Source organism: Pantherophis guttatus, chromosome 4, assembly GCF_059756535.1.
Source record: "Pantherophis guttatus breed Tessera chromosome 4, ASM5975653v1, whole genome shotgun sequence".
NCBI lineage: Eukaryota > Metazoa > Chordata > Lepidosauria > Squamata > Colubridae > Pantherophis > Pantherophis guttatus.
Window position 1 is genome coordinate 67901635 of NC_142066.1, and position 19031 is coordinate 67920665.

General features: G+C 42.2%; 1 protein-coding gene across 8 annotated transcripts in view; it reads left to right on the forward strand.

Moving 5' to 3' along the window:
* TNS3 (tensin 3) overlaps positions 1-19031 on the forward strand; it is a 203857-nt gene that overhangs the window by 180121 nt on the left and 4705 nt on the right. For all 8 annotated transcript variants that reach the window (XM_087892371.1, XM_087892365.1, XM_034416437.3 and 5 more), the window contains 5 exons: positions 2418-2549; positions 12057-12152; positions 13450-13527; positions 15743-15820; positions 17327-17495. In XM_087892371.1, the coding sequence (XP_087748497.1) occupies positions 2418-2549; positions 12057-12152; positions 13450-13527; positions 15743-15820; positions 17327-17495 (553 nt within the window). The remainder of the gene's footprint in view (positions 1-2417; positions 2550-12056; positions 12153-13449; positions 13528-15742; positions 15821-17326; positions 17496-19031) is intronic.

Sequence of the window (19031 nt, forward strand, 5' to 3'; positions counted from 1 at the left end):
TGTAGTAAAATGCTCTAGATATAATATATCACGAAATCAGTAAGGTACTTGACAAAGTAGACTACAACATGCTACTTGGTAAGAAAGAAAAATGTGGACTAAATAGATCCATCATGACCAAATGAATTTATAACTGGCAGACCAATCACACTCAACATGTAAACCTTAATAGAATTACATCTACATAGAAGGAAGTATGCAGTGGGTATCTCAAGGTTCTGTCTTAGGTCCAATACTCTTCAACATCTTCAAAAACATTTTAGATGAGGGGATAGAAGGGGAACTCCTTAAATTTGTAGACAGCACCAAGCTGAGGGAACTAGCCAACACTTCAGAAGAAGAGGCTCAAGATCCAGAAGGACCTTGACAGACGAACACTAAGCCCTATCCAATAAATCCAATTTGATGGTGAGAATATTGTACACACTTAGGTAAGAAAAACTAAATGCACAAGTGTAGAATAGGTAGTACCTGGTTCAATAGCAGTGAGTGAATAGGATGTAAAAGTCCTATTAAATATGAGCCAGCAAGATCCAACAGCTGCCAAAAAAGTCAATGGATTTCTAGGCTCCATCAACAGAGAGATAGTATCAAGGTCATATGAGGTGTTTGTGCTGCTTTTTATTATACTGGTGAGACCATACTTGTAATAGTACATCCAGTTTTGGTCACCATGATACAAAAACCATGTTGAGATCTTAGAAAAAATCAACAAAGATGATTGGAGGACTGCAGATTTAAACATATGAGGAATGGCTACAGGAAATGGGAATGTCTACTCTAGTGAAGAGAAGGACTAGGGATGACATGATAGCAGTCTTCCAATATTTAAGGGGCTGTCACAAAGAAGGGGACAACTGTTCTCCAAAGCACCTGAAGCTAGGATAAGAAGTGACGGATAGAAACTTGTCAAAGAGAGACCCAAACTAGAACTAAGAAATTTCCCAACAGTAACAATAATTAATCAGTGAAACAGCTTGTCTTCAGAAGTTGTGGATGTCCCATCACCGGATATTTTCAAGAAGGGACTGGACAGCCATTTGTCTGGAAAGGTATGGTATTTGATCAAGGGATTGGATTAGAAGACCTCCAAGGACCCTTCTTCTGTTATTGTGTTAGATTTATTGGAATATAATTGATTCCAGAGTACCATATTTTCCGGCGTATAAGACGACTGGACATATAAGACGACTCCCGACTTTTCCTGTTAAAATAAAGGGTTTGGGCTATACTTGCCGTATAAGACTACCCCTCTTCCAACGCACACCAAATAAAAATTAAAAAACATCAACTAGCTCACCCACAATGTAAAAGCAGCTGTGCTAGATCCAAAATGGCCCCTGCAACAAGCAGGAACCTCACACAGCCACAAAAAGCCCAAAAACCCAACTTTCACACTTCACACACAAAATTCCACATACAGCTTTGTGAGATTTTGTGAGTTTGGGTAGTTAGAGTGAAACACTACAGAAACACACTAAATTTCAGAAAGCTGCACAAATATTATTTTAATTTATTTTTATTTTTATATAAAAGCAGCTAAATTTAAAACTTCCTAAACTTTAAATGGCTAGGTCTAAAAAAGAACAACTAAAAAAAACCCCAATTAACTATTTTTTTAAAGCTCCCAAAGGGGAAAAAACTTACCCAATAGAACAGGGGTCTCCAACCTTGGCAACTTGTAGCTTTGCTTTGCTGGCTGAGGAATTCTGGGAGTTGAAGTCCATAACTCCCTGCCTGCTGATGGAATGGATTTAGGCAAGCGAAGCAAGGCAAGGGTTGCGACTAGCAGCTAAGGTAAGCAAGCTGGAGGGGGAAAACTTTTTTCCTTTTACATGGCTCTGGCGATCCCAGCTGAGTTGCCTGATTAGCAGGCAACTCAGCTGGGATCGTCAGAGCTTGGATCGCCAGAGCCATGTAAAAGGAAAAAAGTTTTTTCCTTTTAAATGGCTCTGGCAATCCCAGCTAACTTGCCTGATTAGCAGGCAACTCAGCTGGGATGGTCAGAACTTGGCTCGTCAGAGCCTTTCGGGCTGGTCTGCCTGGTTATAGGAGAACAACACCCGGCGTATAAGACGACCCCTGACTTTTAAGAAGATTTTCATGTGTTAAAAAGTCGTTTTATATGCCGGAAAATACGGTACTTCCAGAAAAAACAGAGTAGTTTCTGAAGATTAAAAAAAGGGCCTTTCGTGTTGTATGTTTGTGGTTAATGTGATAAAAATTTTATAATTCATTCTAATCATAACTATTTTAGCCAAAACAGTCTACAGTACTGACAGTTCTTCCATAGGTTGTGTTTGCTTACAGAAAAGAAATACAATTCTGAACAGCTTTTTTCCTAGTTGCTAATGCATGTTTTTTTTTAAAAAAAATAATAAAAGTCCTATTCTAATCTCTTTCTTTTTGTCATGCAGCTATTGCTGTCCTGAAGGACAAGGAAGCTGGATCATTCATTGTTCGTGACAGTCATTCCTTCAGAGGTGCCTATGGTTTGGCCATGAAGGTTGCTATACCTCCTCCTTCAATATTACAGTTAAACAAAAAAGGTAACTCCTCTGCCATCAAAGAGATTGGAGAAATTTATCCCTAAAATTTTAAAACTCTGTGGATAATAGATCAGATGCTAGTTCATACTAATGCCATTGAAAATTCTAAAGGGCGAGGAAAAACCCAAGTATGGAGTGTCTCGCAGCGCCCGAAAATTCGACGTTTATTCGAATAATAAATAAAATCCTAGAATGCGCAGAAATGGCAAAATTAACTAGTGTTCTTAAAGACGATGAGAATTCAAAATTTAAGGCAGTATGGGAAAGGTGGTACAAATGGTGGAGTAATAGAACAAGTCTATAAGGATATGTCTATTTCTAATAATGATAGATTTGAAGATACTTGATATGTACATAATGTAAATATGTAATCGCACGACACCTCAGATGTTAACTGAGATTTGATGTTTCCTTTTAAAAAAACTTTTTAAAAAATCAATAAATATTATAAAAAAAAAAATTCTAAAGGGCTTACAAACTTTTAAGAATCGCTATATATAAGGGTGTGGGTGTGGGTGTGGGTGTGGGTGCATGGGTACATGAATAAGGCCCTGGCTTCTTTGGTTCCACATAAAAACAAAACATTCTTTATAGATATGCATATATCAGATCAGTTTCTGACTCCAGGCAACTATCTGGACAAGTCCAGACTTGAAAAGTCCCAGTTTTCTTGGCAAGATTTTTTTCAGAATTTGTATGCCATTGCCTGTTTTCTAGGATTGAGAGAATGATTGCCCAAGGTTATTCTGCTGGGTTCATACAGCAGAGTCTAAGTCAAAGTCAAAACTAGAATTCACAGTCTACCAATTTCTAGCCTTATGCCTTAATCACTACACTAAAGAAGCTCTCTTAATAGTTATGGGTTTGGCATTAAATAATGAATGACAAAACAGAAGTGTTGTTATGCAATATAGATGCCAAAACAATTTAGTTAAAAAATAGCAAAACCTCTTAGTTCAGTTAACCTGAACTAAGTTAACTGGTTAACCTTTTCCAGACTGAATGCCCAAAGTGCCCACACACCTGAATCCCCAAAATGCAATGCGTGCATGACCCTGCACATGTGCTCCTCTCCCATGCATGCGCAAGTGTCCCCCTGTATGTGCCCCATCCATGAGCATGCGGCCTCTGCATGCGCCCCCGAGCCCTGCCTTGTGCATGTGTGCATGGCCACCTGCATGTGCTCCATACACCCCCGCGCATATGCGCGTGGGTCCCCAATACATGCCCCGCCCCCCACGCATATGCAACAGACCCGACAACCAGCTGGCTGACAGGAGGCATGCACGTATGCACAGCAGAGCTGAACTGGGGCAACGGCTCACATGCCTACAGAGAGGGCACTGTGTGCCACCTGTGGCACGCGTGCCATAGGTTCGCCATCAAGGTCTTAGTTTATCGTATTGTATGAAGGTCAGTTTCTTACTTGGAAAACATGTATGTAAATTTGGAAAAACGTTCATAGAAAGTGTACTTTCCAGTTATGTAGCTGGTTGCAAACCTGCAACCAGACCAAACATACTACTGTACATTTGGATCCAGTTAAAGAGTTCATTGGATGACGTATCAGGGATAAAGCACTTGTAATGAAAATATTAAGAGAAAAAAACTTGAGATTTTTGAATTAATTATGTGACAAACAGATCAAGGAAGATTTCTCCCTTGGGAAGTAGGATTTGATGCTAGAATAAAATATTTTTACTAAGGAATCTTAAGTAAAGTTGTGAGAAATTGAGAGAACTTGGGATAATTTGGATTTTGGAGTGAAATAAATGTACAATTATTTCAAGGAAGACAGGCAATATTTAATATTTGTGTAATCCAAGACGGCATATAATGCTAGAACTTGAGGATAGTTACTTATTTTCAAATTTATTATCAATATAAGATGAGCAGAGCATAGGAGCCATACTGGCACAGTAGTTGGAATGCGGTATTGAGGCTAACTCTATCCATAAGCAGGACTTGAACCTGACGGGCTCAAAATTGACTCAGTCTTCCATTCTTCTGAGGTTGGTAAAATGAGGACCCAGATTGTTAGCGGCAATATGCTGACTCTATAAACCACTTAGAGAGAGCTGTAAAGCACTATGGAACAGTATATAAGTCTAAGTGCTATTGCTATTGTTATAGTCAAGATAAAGAGTCATGGTCAGGTCACCGTAAAGTTCATGTCCTTGAAATAGAACAGATCATTTAACAATTGTTTAAAGTTACAACATACTTCCTCAAAACTACATATGATCCTATTTCAAAGCTATGATGCTTGCAGTGCCTCCCAAAGTCATTCACCCTTACAATCAACCACAGGGCACTATCTATTTCAACACCCCATCATGGGTCCCCACAGGCAATGGGCCTGCTTTCCTACCCCACCTGCCACAGAAGAGTTCCACACACTCATATCCACCCCCGGGTTACTATTTGCTCACTTATCTTTCAATATGCAAAGCGCAGGGAGTCAGAATAGGGAAGGAGGAAAGACTGCTCCACTGCTGGTGGAGCTAAGGCTAGAAATAATGAAAAATCCTGCTGGCTTTGCTTTAATCTCTAGACTTACTCTATAGCAAAACAAAACAGGCAAGATTTTTTTCTCCTCCTAATGTTGTGAACATTATTGGGAGACTGTTAATACATTTCAGTTAGATTATTTTTCATCCTGGGATTGTGGATTGACAAGTTCAAAGTTTTCTCATTCTTGTTTGGGTGGTAAAACAGTGGTTCTTAACAAAATTACACATTGCTTATATAATGGGATCAGCAGAATGTCTCTGTAATTTGGTTATTTGCAGAGGTATGCCAACAATGCTAATCATAACTTTCCTTCCCAGAGTTTCCATCAGCCTTGCCCATCTGGGTTACCTTACCCTCCCTCCCCCCCTCAAAAAAAAGGGGCGGGAGAAAAGCTCTGAGCCAAGCTTTGATAGATTCTTTCAAACAAATTTCAAACATCAAAATAAATAAACAGTCAATATTTATTTACATTTTATTTCTATTGGGTGCACTAAAATCGAACTGCAAATATCTGAGCAATCACTAGATAGCAAGAAAATCAGAAAACGATAACTGTTAGCTTCCTTTAGATTTTTTTTTACATACAAGCCTAACTTTAATATTATGAATTCAGCCATTTTAAGCTATCATGAGTCATTATACAAATCTTTGGAAATTGTGGTTATAATGCATTTTATTCTCCATTGTTGGGTGGAGACAGCAGCCAGTGTGGGTAATACTTGCCCAATCAGCTGAAGGACTAAATCAGCCAATAACATTAAAGCCTGCCCTTGTTGCCGGGCAGATCCAGCTTTTGACTCAGTCCTTTCAGTTGATCGGGCATGTGGGTTATTGGCTCTGTCTTTATTCCACCTTTTCTACTGATATTTCTGCTGATTGATTATTGGTTTGACCTGGATTGATTACTGGATTTCGCTTTCATCTCGTACCCTGACTATTTGGATTGGATTGCTTGGCTAAAGTTTTTTTTCTGTCTCCCTCCTGACTTGAACCTTTGGACTGGACTTGGACACTGTGAGTTGCCTATGCCTTAGTTAATGACCTTGGTGCCCATTTGAGCCCTTCAGCCCCTTTCGGCGTCCTCCCCTAAAGGGGGGGGAGATATTTCGCTGTGCTGGGGGAAGCGAGTTAAACCTTCCTTCCTCATTGCCTTCTCTGCCGCTTGACTTTAAAGTGGCAGAAATTTTTCTTCGTTAATTGTTGCGGCGGCCATTTTGAATCATCCATCAAGCCGCTTTTCATCGGCGCTGGTCGGCATTAGTGGCGGCTTCTGTTTCCTGACCTCATTTGCTTGCTGGGACGGCGGCCGCGTTTCCAGGGCCGTAGGCATGCTGTTTTGTTCTGTCCCTGCCTGGTAACTAAAGACTTTGACTAGATAACTCCCTTTCGCTGGCTCCAGTTTTTTCTTCGGAATACGGATCTGCGACCTCCCTCCTGTCAGCTGGGGTTCTCTCAGGAGCTTCGTCTGACCATTTCCCCTCCTGCCTGCCTCCTTTGACCTGCTTCTTCGCTGCAAGGCTTCTCGGGGACGTTTTAAACTGAAAAAAATTGACTGGCCGTCATTTTGTCACAGGCTGGAAGTGCGGCGGCCATTTTGTGTCTCTGAGTCATTTGCATATCTTTAACTGGACTTGTGGAGTGATAGCGCTCCCTCTGGGCTACCAGGGCTAGACTGTGGAGTTTCTTTACACCCGTTGACATTGTTTACAAACTGCTGCAATTTCTTATAATACGGGCTAGTGGAGCTTTTACGCCCCCTCCATCTCATTGGGCTATTCTGAGGTGATTAGCCAACTCCACCCTCTGAACTGATATATTATATCATTGCGGCGATGCCTAAAGCCCTGTCTAAATCAAAACATGGCCGTTTGGCCAGTACTGTTGCCCATGATCAGCCGGACTCTGCCTCTCATGATAGGCCACATGACACTGTGATTTCTGAAAAGTCCCTGCCTTCGACCAGTTCGGCTAGGCCTCACCACAAGAGTCACAAGCATAGTGGGTCCTCAAAGGCTGAGAGGCGTAGAGACAAAGTTTTGACAAAACTTTGCGAAAAAGCGAGCGCTGATGTGGCTACAAAAGGTGTGCTATCTGCTCCTGTAGCTGACAACCCGGCTCATGAACAAGTGACGGGACCTGATACACCTGATCAGTTGTCCCTGAGAGATTGCCCTGTGACTATTTCAACTTCGGCCTTATGGGGTCCCTCGGATCTTCCCCCTCCATCTGAGACGCCCGTATCAGAAGTTCTGCATCCTTCCGATTCTGTTCCGGCCCTGACATCTTCTGCAGCGGCTATTTCCTGCCAATTGCTTCCCGAGCAACTCGAACTCCTTATTGAGAACGCAGTACAGAGGTCCTTGGCCGCACGGGACCGATCTCATAGCCGTTCTGCATCCGTACGGTCCGCTTCTCCGGTCTCCCCTGAACAGGGAGCCGTCGAAGAGCATTTTTCCAGGGCTCCTGATTCTCCTAACAGTTCTCACACGACTCAACCTTCCATTTTGACGGATGTGGATTATGAGGATTCAGCCTTATCCGACGATGACAACTTACCTCAGGACCAACCGGCCTTTACTGGTCTATTTCCAGAAGCCTTGTTCAAGCCTCTATTGTTTAAGGCCGTTAACACTGCTCGCTTGTCTTCATCTGCTGCAGATCCTGCTCCTGCCTCTGAAGCTCTGGACCCCATGTTCGCCGAGCCTACTAGGCCTATCTCCTCTATCCCAACTCCTCCCCTCTTTGTTGATGTAGTGAAATGACAGTGGTCCTCCCCGGGCACGGCCCCTTCTCCATCGACGAACGACCGTAAGAATTTCCAGGTCTCGGACGAACTGGACTCCCTTCTCCAGGTGTCATCGATCGATACCCGTATTGCCGCCCTGCTACCCAATGCGAACGTCCTGGGGGTTCCTGATGAGGGTCTACGTCCGGATGAACGTCATTCTGATTTGGTTCTCCAACGTGCTCATCAAAGTTCTGCTTGGGCCATCAAGGCAGCAACTACGGCATCGTTTTTTAATCGAACCACCTTACTTTGGCTACGACAGCTCCAGGAGAAACTTCCTCCGGAAGACACCCGAGTCAGGCAGGACTTGAACAAAATTGTCGCTGCCTTGCAATTTTCGGCAGATTCCACTTCGAACACCACTCGTTTCGCTTCCAAGGTGCTGGCTTCCATGGTCACTGCCCGTTGTCTAGTCTGGCTCCACCACTGGCAAGCGGACGCGCGCCATAAGTGGCGCTTGGCCTCAGTCCCCTTCGGTGTTCTCAGCTCTTCGGTGCTGCCCTCGAGCTGTTCCTCACCAAAACCAGGGATAAGAAGAAGATCCTGGCTCCTATGCATCGTAGGGCGATTCCCGTTTTGCCCCTTACTCCCCTCGTCCTCAGTTCCGAGGTGCTGATGGAGCTGGTTCAGCTTTCTTTTCTTCCCCTAGACCGTTCAGTGGGTTTCACAGGCAGCGGGGTTCTCAAGACAGGTCCTGGCGGGGCAGATCCTTCGTGTCTAGGCGGTCCTTTCGGGGGGGAGGAGGTCGTTCCTACCGACGCCGTCGCTAATTGCATCGCAACTCCTCCCATCGGTGGCAGATTGGCTCTCTTCGTCACCGCTTGGGAGAAGTCTACTTCAGATCAGTGGGTCCTGGCTACCTTAAAATCTGGGTTAGCCATCGAATTTCTTTCCCCTCCCCCGAGTGCCTTTGTTTGCTGTCCGATTTCTCATAATCCTGAGAAGAGAGCGCGCATGGACGCAGCGGTACAGCATCTTCTTTCCATCAGGGCTATCCAACCTGTTCCACCCGATCAGATCGGGGCGGGCTTCAATTCCCGGGTTTTTCTAGTCCCTAGGTCCTCAGGGGGGTGGAGACCCATTCTGCACCTAAAATGGCTTAATCGGTATGTTGTATACCGTAAATTTAAGATGCAATCATTGAAATCCATCCTTGACAGTGTTAGGAGGGGCGATCTCCTTTCTTCTATCGACCTCACTGAAGCCTACTTGCATATCCCTATTCTTCCTTCTCATAGGAGATATTTGCGTTTTTGTTAAGGGGGGTGCACTATCAGTATAGGGCGTTACCCTTTGGCCTCTCGTCAGCCCCTTGTACCTTTACGAAGGTGTTGGCGGCTTTGGCGGCTTCTCTCCGAGTTCAGTCAGTTAGGCTTTTATGTTATTTGGACGACATTCTGGTGTTGTCCTCGTCAACTTGTCAAGCTGTCCGGGACATTAGGCTCACGTTGGATACGTTAGCTTCCCACGGATTTTCTGTGAACCTGGAAAAGAGTAGCTTGGTTCCCTCCACTTCTTTAGTTCATTTAGGGGCGCTCATTGATTCTGTTCAGGGTAGGGTGTTTCTTTCCCCTGACCGCCAAGTTAGTCTGCGAGATTTGGTGTCTCGGATTGGGAGGTGTCGGGCTTCTTCACCTTATGTTCTTTCTCAGTTGTTGGGGAAGATGATATCGGCCATTGCCATTGTTCCCTGGGCTCAGCTCCATTCCCGGGAACTTCAATGGTTTCTATTGCCTTTACAGAAATCGGGCAAAGGCACGTCCCTCAGGCTGGTTCCAGTCCCATCCTCGGTCCTCATATCCCTTCGGTGGTGGCGGTCCCCAGCGATTTCAGCAGGCAGCCTCTTTCTGGAACCTCAAAGGGTGGTGGTGACCTCCGACGCCAGTCTCCGGGGCTGGGGTGTCCATTGCCAAGGCCAACTGGCTCAGGGGATGTGGAGCGCAGCGGACACCCATCATCCAATCAATTGGCTGGAGCTACAGGCGGTCTTCCTGGCGCTCAAGGTCTTCCGTCATTTGATCCCCAGGGCCACGTACTTGTCCTGACAGACAATGTAACCGCCAAAGCACATCTCAACAAGTTAGGAGGCACCAGGTCCAAGTCCCTATTGTCTCTGACCATGAAGATCGGTCTTTGGGCGGAACGCCATCTCGGGTCTCTACAGGCGGAGCACATTTCCGGTGTCGCCAATGCCCAGGCAGATTGGTTGAGCCATCAGGAAGTGGACAATGCGGAATGGCGGCTCCATCCCAGGATCTTTCAATCCCTGATTCATCGGTTCGGGATGCCGGTTGTGGACCTGTTTGCAACTCGTGCCAACGCTCAGCTGCCCCGCTTCTTTGCGCGGTTTCCGGACCCTCAGGCGGAAGACACCGATGCGCTTCAGGCTCCATGGCCGGAGGGGCTTTTGTACGCCTTCCCTCCTACCTCCTTACTCCCCAGGGTCATCCGCAGGATTCTGGACGAACGGGCGGAGGTGATTCTCTTGGCTCCTCATTGGCCGCGCAGAGCATGGTTTGCGGACTTAGTATCCTTCTCTGTCGCTCCCTCCTGGCGCATTCCTTTCGAGGCGGACGCTCTGACGCAAGGGGCACTGAGCCACCCGGACCTTCCTTGGCTCAGCCTGACCGCCTGGAGATTGAGCGGCTCTCCCTGACAAGTGCTCTGGCTCCGGATAACGTGATTCGCACTATCCAGGCATCAAGACGCTCCTCCACTGACAGAATTTATTCTGTGACTTGCCGGGCTTTCTGCTCATGGTGTGCCCGGACTGGTGTGGATGTATTCCAACCCTCTATTATGGACATTCTTGTTTTCCTTCAACGGGGGCTCTCAGACGGCCTTGCTCCTAACACATTACATCGTCAGGTGGCCGCCATTTCCTCGGTACTTACCTGTGGTTCACTATCGTCCCTGTCTCAACACCCTTTGATAAGACGTTTTCTTCGGGGCACCACAAACCTGTCTCCTCCGGTCCTGCATCGTTACCCTACCTGGGACCTTCCATTGGTTCTCGAATCCCTCGTGGGTCCTCCATATGAACCGTTGAGAACGGCCTCTCTACGATTGCTGTCTTGCAAAGTTGACTTTTTGGTGGCGGTGACTTTGGCTTGCCGCATTTCGGAGGTGGCGGCTTTGTCCATTCGATCTGACCTCTGTGTGTTCCACGCGGACCATGTTGTCCTCCGATTGGACCCTACCTTCGTGCCGAAGGTTAACTCCGTCTTCCATCGCTCGCAGGAACTTATTTTGCCGAGTTTCTGCCCGCGTCCCTCCCATCCTCGTGAGCGTCGTTGGCACACTCTGGACGTCCGGCGGGCTCTGCGAGTTTACATCAAACTGACAGTGGCTATTTGCCGTTCGGAAGCGTTATTTGTCTCATTCCTTCCGGTCTCGTTGGGTCTCAAGGTATCTTCCTCTACTATAGGCTGCTGGATTCGTCAGACCATCGCTTCGGCCTATGACCTTCGCTCTTTGCCACGGCCTCCCTGGGTGACGGCCCATTCCACACGTAGCGCGGCCACGTCGGCGGCCTGGGCTACTCAAGCTTCGTTGTTGGAGATTTGCCAGGCGGCTACCTGGACCTCTCCTGCACCATTCATACGCCACTATAAACTGGACAAATTTGCTTCGGCTGAGGCCTCGTTTGGACGTCAGGTGTTACAACAGGTGGTGGCCGGAGAGGTTGTTTCGGACCAGCCTGGCCCCTCCCTTGCCTTGGGACAGTGAACTGGGGTATGTCCCACACTGGCTGCTGTCTCCACCCAACAATGGAGAAGGGGCGTTGGTCCTACCTGACACGCTCCTTCTCATTGTGTGGAGACAGCAGCCAGACCCCCCCCCCTTGGCCTGTCTGGTCCTCTCGTTGCCTTTCTTCTTGTTTTTTTCTTACCTTTCTGCCTGCCCACACGCCGAGTCTGCCATTATAGTTCTTCGCCAAAAGCTGGATCTGCCCGGCAACAAGGGCAGGCTTTAATGTTATTGGCTGACTCAGTCCTTCAGCTGATTGGGCAAGTATTACCCACACTGGCTGCTGTCTCCACACAACGAGAAGGAGCGTGTCAGGTAGGACCAACGCCCCTTCTATCCCTTAACTTGTATAATATGAGTATGAAATTAATGAAATACATTTGAATCGTAATGCTTGTATGTCATAAGCATACATTTGCTATCCTTCTTTCATTTACTATCATTGTATGCTACAGTTGGAGATATTTCCAATGAACTTGTGAGACATTTTCTGGTTGAGTGTACCTACAAAGGAGTAAGATTGAAAGGATGTCCCAATGAGCCATATTTTGGTAAGCATTCTTTAAATCAATATTATATATATTTCATTAGAGAATTCTTATAAAACATTGCAAGTACTTTCCCATAAAATGAACAACACAAGTACTCCCTAAAACAAGAACTATTGACAATCTTTGTAGTAAAGCTTACATACAATGTAGTAAAATTTCATTACTTTTAAATAAATAAAATTATATTAAGTTTTAATTTACTTTTTATTTTAATTTCTGGGACACTCTTGATAATTTTATTTGCACTATGTGTTAAATGAATTTATATCGTTTCATAAATGAATTATGACTTTTGAATACCTTGAAGCTGAGATTTTGTTTCTTTTATAGCTTTTTTATATATTCTCTCTTTAATCTCTTTTATACTTTGTTCTTTTTCTGATATTTTGTCTCTTTTGTTCACGTTATGAGTTCACTTCCCATAATTTTTCAAGGGAACTTCCTACAGCCTTATATAAGTAAAGTCCTTCTGGAAGAAACGAAAACATTTCCTAAAAGGGGAGTGAAATGTTATGATTTCTAGATGGTTTCTTCTTTGCTTTGTTTTAGTTTGCTTCTTTTTTAAAAAAACAAACAAAAGTATACAATATCAAATTTGTTCTATTCTTAATGTTTCAAAATATAGATATATAATTTAAAATGTTCTACTTTAACAAACTATATTTTTAGTTTCGAGGTGGAGAAAGTAGTACATACTTTATCTGAGGAAAGGATGATTCCAAATTTATTGGACATGTTGTATTACCTCCAATACTCCAACTGCAGACGCCAATAATTATTTGGAATACTATATGATGTTTTTTTCTGTTTGTTCTGTTGACATGACCTATGTTATAGAGATCGAGGCAGCATTTAATTACTTCTATTTATTCAATTGAATGTGGCTAGAAGAGTCTTGGTGGGCATGTATATGATCCCTTATTTAAAAAAAAAAATTAACTCCTTCTCAGTGAAAGATACCTTATGCAAGAGAAAAATATTGTACCCGTAATACAATTGAAAAAAAGGTGTAGCCTCATTCAATAACTAGTTCTTTGCATAGGGGGATACTAAAAAATATAATTTCTCCCAATATTATCCCTATAAATATGAAGGTACAGCTTGAGCTGTTGCTCTTACACCTGTTGCTCTGTGGTTTGGTCTACCTTTTCGTGGACTGAGTATCTGAAAACATTGTGATTCTGTAACTAGAAATGCAGGATATAAAAATTAAAAATGTATACATGATTTACAAAAATTGCATGTAATATTTTACCTACTTTACTTTATGGGGTTTTTTTTTGTTTTGTAATTACAGGAAGTTTGACAGCTTTGGTGTATCAACATTCCATTACCCCTCTGGCATTGCCTTGCAAGCTACTCATCCCAGACCAAGGTATTGCTGTTACACATCATCATTATTATTATTATTATTATTATTATTATTATTATTATTATTATTATTATTATTATTATTATTATTATCATCATCATCATCATCATCATCATCACCATCACCATCATCATTATTATTATCCCACACCAAGGTATTCTTACATATTATTATCATTATTATTATCATCACCATCACCATCATCATCTTCAATTTGATTCACAGACTGGGAGTGGTAAAAACTTAACAGTTCAAGTCCTAACCAAGGACCTCAGAGCTGTTAAAGTAACATTTGAGTGTATAGGTAGTTCCAAGTAGGGTGGGTTTTTTTGTTTTTGTTTTTACAAAGTCAGGATATTCAGGATATTGTTGTTGTTAATTTGCTGCCTATCTCACAGTGAAGCTACTCAAGGCAACTTATAATAATAAAAAGGAAGAAAAAATGAAAGGCATGTAAACAGTACAGAAGTAAAACAATATAAGAATAAAATAAACAGTGACAAACACAACGAGAATAAATACATCAATATGATAATTACATTTATATAATTTAAACAAAATTTAAAATGTAAATATAAGGTAGTTTATATGATAATTATATTAACACTATATAGCACTTAGTGTTATATTAACACTATTAACTTCATTGTAGTTAATAGTGAATCAGCAATGGCTGTATTTAATAAGAGTATGAGATTCAACATAAAGATATTTTATAACAATGTAATTTCTCATTCCACATCTCATGATCAATTAAATAGAGGGCCCGCAACTTGGGTGTCCTCCTGGATTCACGGTTATCTTCAGAAGATCATTTCACGGCCGTGGCCAGGGGTGCCTTTTATCAGGTTCGCCTGATCCGCCAGTTGTGTCCCTTTCTGGATTGGGACGCCTTGCGCACGGTCACTCATGCCCTAGTTACCTCCCATATGGACTACTGTAATGCTCTCTACATGGGGCTCCCCTTGAAAAGCACCCGGAGGCTCCAACTGGTCCAGAACGTAGCCGCGCGGGTGATTATGGGCGCAGCTCGTTACGCCCATGTAACACCTCTCTTACGCGAGCTGCACTGGCTCCCGGTGGTCTTCCGGGTGCGATTCAAGGTGTTAGTTATCACCTTTAAAGCGCTCCATGGCTTAGGACCTGGGTACCTACGAGACCGTCTTTTGCCACCAATAGCCTCCCACCGACCAGTTCGTTCTCACAGGGAGGGATTACTCAGGGTACCGTCAGTCAAATTATGTCGACTGGCAACTCCCAGGGGGAGGCCCTTCTCTGTGGGGGCTCCAACCCTTTGGAATGAACTGCCCCCGGAGATACGGAATATCCCTGATCTCCGTGCTTTCCGCCGTGCCCTCAAGACCCTGATGTTCCAACAGGCGGGGCTAAACATACGAACATGTGAATGATTTTTTAAATGATATCTAATTCTGGGTTTTATTTAATTGACCAAACTAAGTAATAATTTTAATTAGCAATTTTATGATGTTTGTGTGTCTATATTTTTCTTGACTGTACACCGCCTTGAGTCCTACGGGAGAAAGGCGGTATAGAAATATAATAAATAAATAAATAAATAATAATAAATAAATAGTTTGGGTAACAAGATCATTGTGGCATATAGTTATTAATATTATTATTTATTTTATTTAGGTGCTTTTTTTCACCATCTCCCCCCAATAATGTAAAGCATAATAGAATTATAACATCACTATAACTATTAAAAGCATTCAGTAGATTAAACAAGCTGTAACAGCCAACAGGTGATACACAGAAAGCAGGAAGATAGCAATTGATGTAGATAGCAATAGCACTTAGATTTATATATCATTTCATAATGCTTTACAGTCCTCCCTAAGCAGTTTACAGACTCAGCATATTGCCCCTAACAATCTGGGTCCTCATTTTAATGATCTCAGACGGCTGAATCAACCTTGATTCGGTGAGAATTGAACTCGGCAGATGACAAGAAACGTACTGTTTAATTAGAATATAATCTTCATTGTTGCCAAGTAAAAAAAGTTATGAGCTTAGCCTGTAGAAATAATTGGTGTTTTAAACCTCTCTCATTACACCATGTTCAAAACTCTCTCAGTACTGTTATATACAGCATAAGGAATATATGAATTTAAAAACTGATTGCAAATTATTGACAACTGGACTTGGATTGCTTTTCAATCCAAGTCATTTTGAATACATCTGTAATTTCTGTTTGTAGACCCTCTGGAAGAGATTTCTGAAACCTCCACACAAACGGCTTCAAATTCAGCTGCAGAGCTTCTGAAACAAGGAGCAGGTAAGTAGGTTCTAATCTTTTAATGCTGTCATCAGAAGAATTTTTCATGTGCATAAGACTTCAGTTGACTACATTAATAGCTCATTCAAGGTTCATAGGCACCACATAGAAGGTCCTGAAAGAAAGAGACCAGGTCTGGAGAGGATGACCATACTTTTGCCCTTCTGCGGTGGCCAATAAGTCACTAATGGTCACTTGAGAACAGCATAGTGTGTCAGAATTTGCATACCTTGAACTGTTGTGGATTGCTCGCAGGTTAGGTAGAAAAACACTATTTTAACATTAAAATTGAAAAGTATGAATACCTTCTTGTGAACAAATTGGTGACATTAATAGGGTAAAAGCAGAAAAAAAGACAACATTTAGGTATATTCATCTGATTATGCAAATAGAGATATAGCCTAAATCTATATATCATATCATTATACTAATTACCATATTTTTTGGACTATAAGATGTACTGGAGTATAAGATGTAACTAGATTTTGAAGAGGAAACAAGAAAAAAAAGTTTTTGGTCTCCATGTATTCAGTTTCTTCCCTCCCCAGCCCCTAGGAGCACTTTGCAGGCCTCCCAAACCCTCTATGGGTCCTGTTTTTGCAAAAATGGGACGCACAGGGGGGGTTTCGGGATGCCAAAAACAGGGCCATGTGTCCATTTTGTTTTGCAAAAACAAGCTCATTTTTGGCTTCATGAACCCCCCAAGCGTCCTGTTTTTGCTCTCCCCAGCCCCTGGAGCACTCTGCAGCCTCCCAAACCCTCTACGTGTCCCGTTTTTTAAAAACGGACCCATTTTTTTTTTCAAAAATGGGATGTGTGGGGGGGGGGAGGCCAAAAAGAGGGCCATATTCGATCTTTAAGATGCAACAACATTTCCATCCACGCTTTTTTTGGGGAAAAGTGTGTCTTATAGTCCGAAAAATACGGTACTTCCTTCTGTCTTTAATTTAATTTTCTTCCTATTTTATAATTTTTCTTTTTTTTCCTTTTCCTTTTTTAAAATATTTTTTTGGTGCCTTAGTATTGTCAGTATTGACTCCTAGTGAATTTTCTTGCCAAGATTTTGGAAGTGATTTGCTATTGCCTGCTTCCTAAGGATGAAAGCTATAATTTCCGAGATTCATCAAAGTTATACAGCTTACAATTCCATTTTAACATGAATTCAATTTATAAATGCAGTTATTGTCTAACTTGGTTTTAATTGCCCAAATTTTATTTTAATATTTAATATATAAAGAAAAATTGTACAACTAACCACATACAACCACGTACACACACAATGTTCGATAAACAGCAAAGTGAATTTATATTAAAGAAAGACGATATAAAAATGAATATTACATGAATTTCACTTTTTTTCCACTTTTTAAAAACTGGAAAAAATCATTCCCTTCACTCCCTCTCTGCATTACCACTTCAATATTTTCAGAAATTAAATTTCTAAATTAGGATCAAATTATTCTATTTGTAGCTTTGTTCATCATTTGCTTTTGCTTTGTTTTATAGCCTGCAACGTTTGCTACTTGAATTCTATTGAGATGGAATCTCTAACAGGTCATCAAGCTGTGCAGAAGGCTTTGACCTTAACTTTAACTCAAGAGCCTTCTCCCACCTCTACTGTAGTGCATTTCAAAGTGTCTGCACAAGGTATCACATTGACAGACAATCAGAGAAAGTAAGTGCTTTTCCTCATCTAGCTTGGATAAGAGACCGTCCAGTGCCGGTGTCTGCTCACCTCTTAGGACAGAACAATATCAGTTATTTGTTCAACACACGGCAACAGTCCTTAAACAGGCAAAAATGTGGGACAAAACAGAAACAAACTCACTCACCAAACTTGTCAGAGCTTTTTTGCTATTTCTTATTTTGATTGGAACAATGATCTGTACTTATTGAATTAAACACATCTTTTAGTCTTTGCAGTATCTTGTGAAATAACAATAAATAAAAGCAATAACAGGATTCATTATGAAAGATGGCTGGATAAAAGAACTACCGTATTTTTTGGAGTATAAGACGCACCTACCTTTTTTGGTGAGGAAAAGAAGAAAAAGAAATCTCCCTCTGCCTCTGAGCAATTAAACAGCCTGCTTTACTTTCATTTTTGTTTTCAGCATAGCTTGATTAGCACAAGGAAAAAAAAAATCTACTCCAGCAATTTACCTCTTTGCAGCAAGCAGCAGAACCCTGCGCAAAACAGCTGAGAACAAATCAGCTGAGAGTTGGGAGGCAGATCCAATCAACTTGTGCTAATTAGGCTGTGCTGAAGCTGAAAGGAGCTGTTTTTTCTTGCTGTTTGCTTGCAAGGAGGTAACTGCTGCGAGGCAGAGGCCAAAGGGTGGGGGCCAGTGGGTGGGTGGGGCTACATTCAGTGTATAAGATGCACCTAAATTTTCACCCTGTTTTAGGGGGGGGAAAGGTGCATTTTATACTCCGAAAAATACGGTAATCGTTTCCATGCTGATATGTATCCATTTTCTTATACTCCCACCAATGCAATCTAGTAAGGTTACAATTCATATAATGGGATTATTTACATTTGTTTATTTATTATATATAAGTAATATATTTATTTATGCCATTTATCTCGCTATTGTGACTTCGGGTGGCTTGCAGTATCATAAATAACACTGTAGATAATTAAAAATTTAAAAATATTAAAACAGTAAGCATTAAAATTAAAAACATTAACATTAACAATGAACTAGATAAAAGAACCAATGTTTAAACTGGGTGAAGTTGGAATTTTGATCTAATCTATTAGCCACCTCCTGAATGGGACACTTCATCAGGGCCAGAAGCCAGTTGGAGGAGCCAGGTTTTCAGCTCCTTTCAGAAGGTCACGATGGAGCTCATCTGCAAAAAAGGCTCTTCTCCTAGACCCCACCAGCCACAATTCCTTGGCTGATGAGATCCAGAGTATGCCTCTTCTGCCAGAGTGATCACCTGTATTTGGCACTGAACAGCACTGTTCTTGTTATCTCTTCCTATGTTAGTTTAACAGCTACACTGGGATATTTTCACCTTACTTACTTTCATATTGCAGTATAGCTGCTGCTCTGGACACAATTCCCACTGTTAGTTACTATTTTTTTAAAAGAATAATATTGTGGCAAAAGAGAAATGTTTATATTTCCTTTTCCCAGTGCCACATAAACAATCTGAAATACAGTCTAGAATCTCCAGTCATAAATTTAGGTCTAAGGCCTAT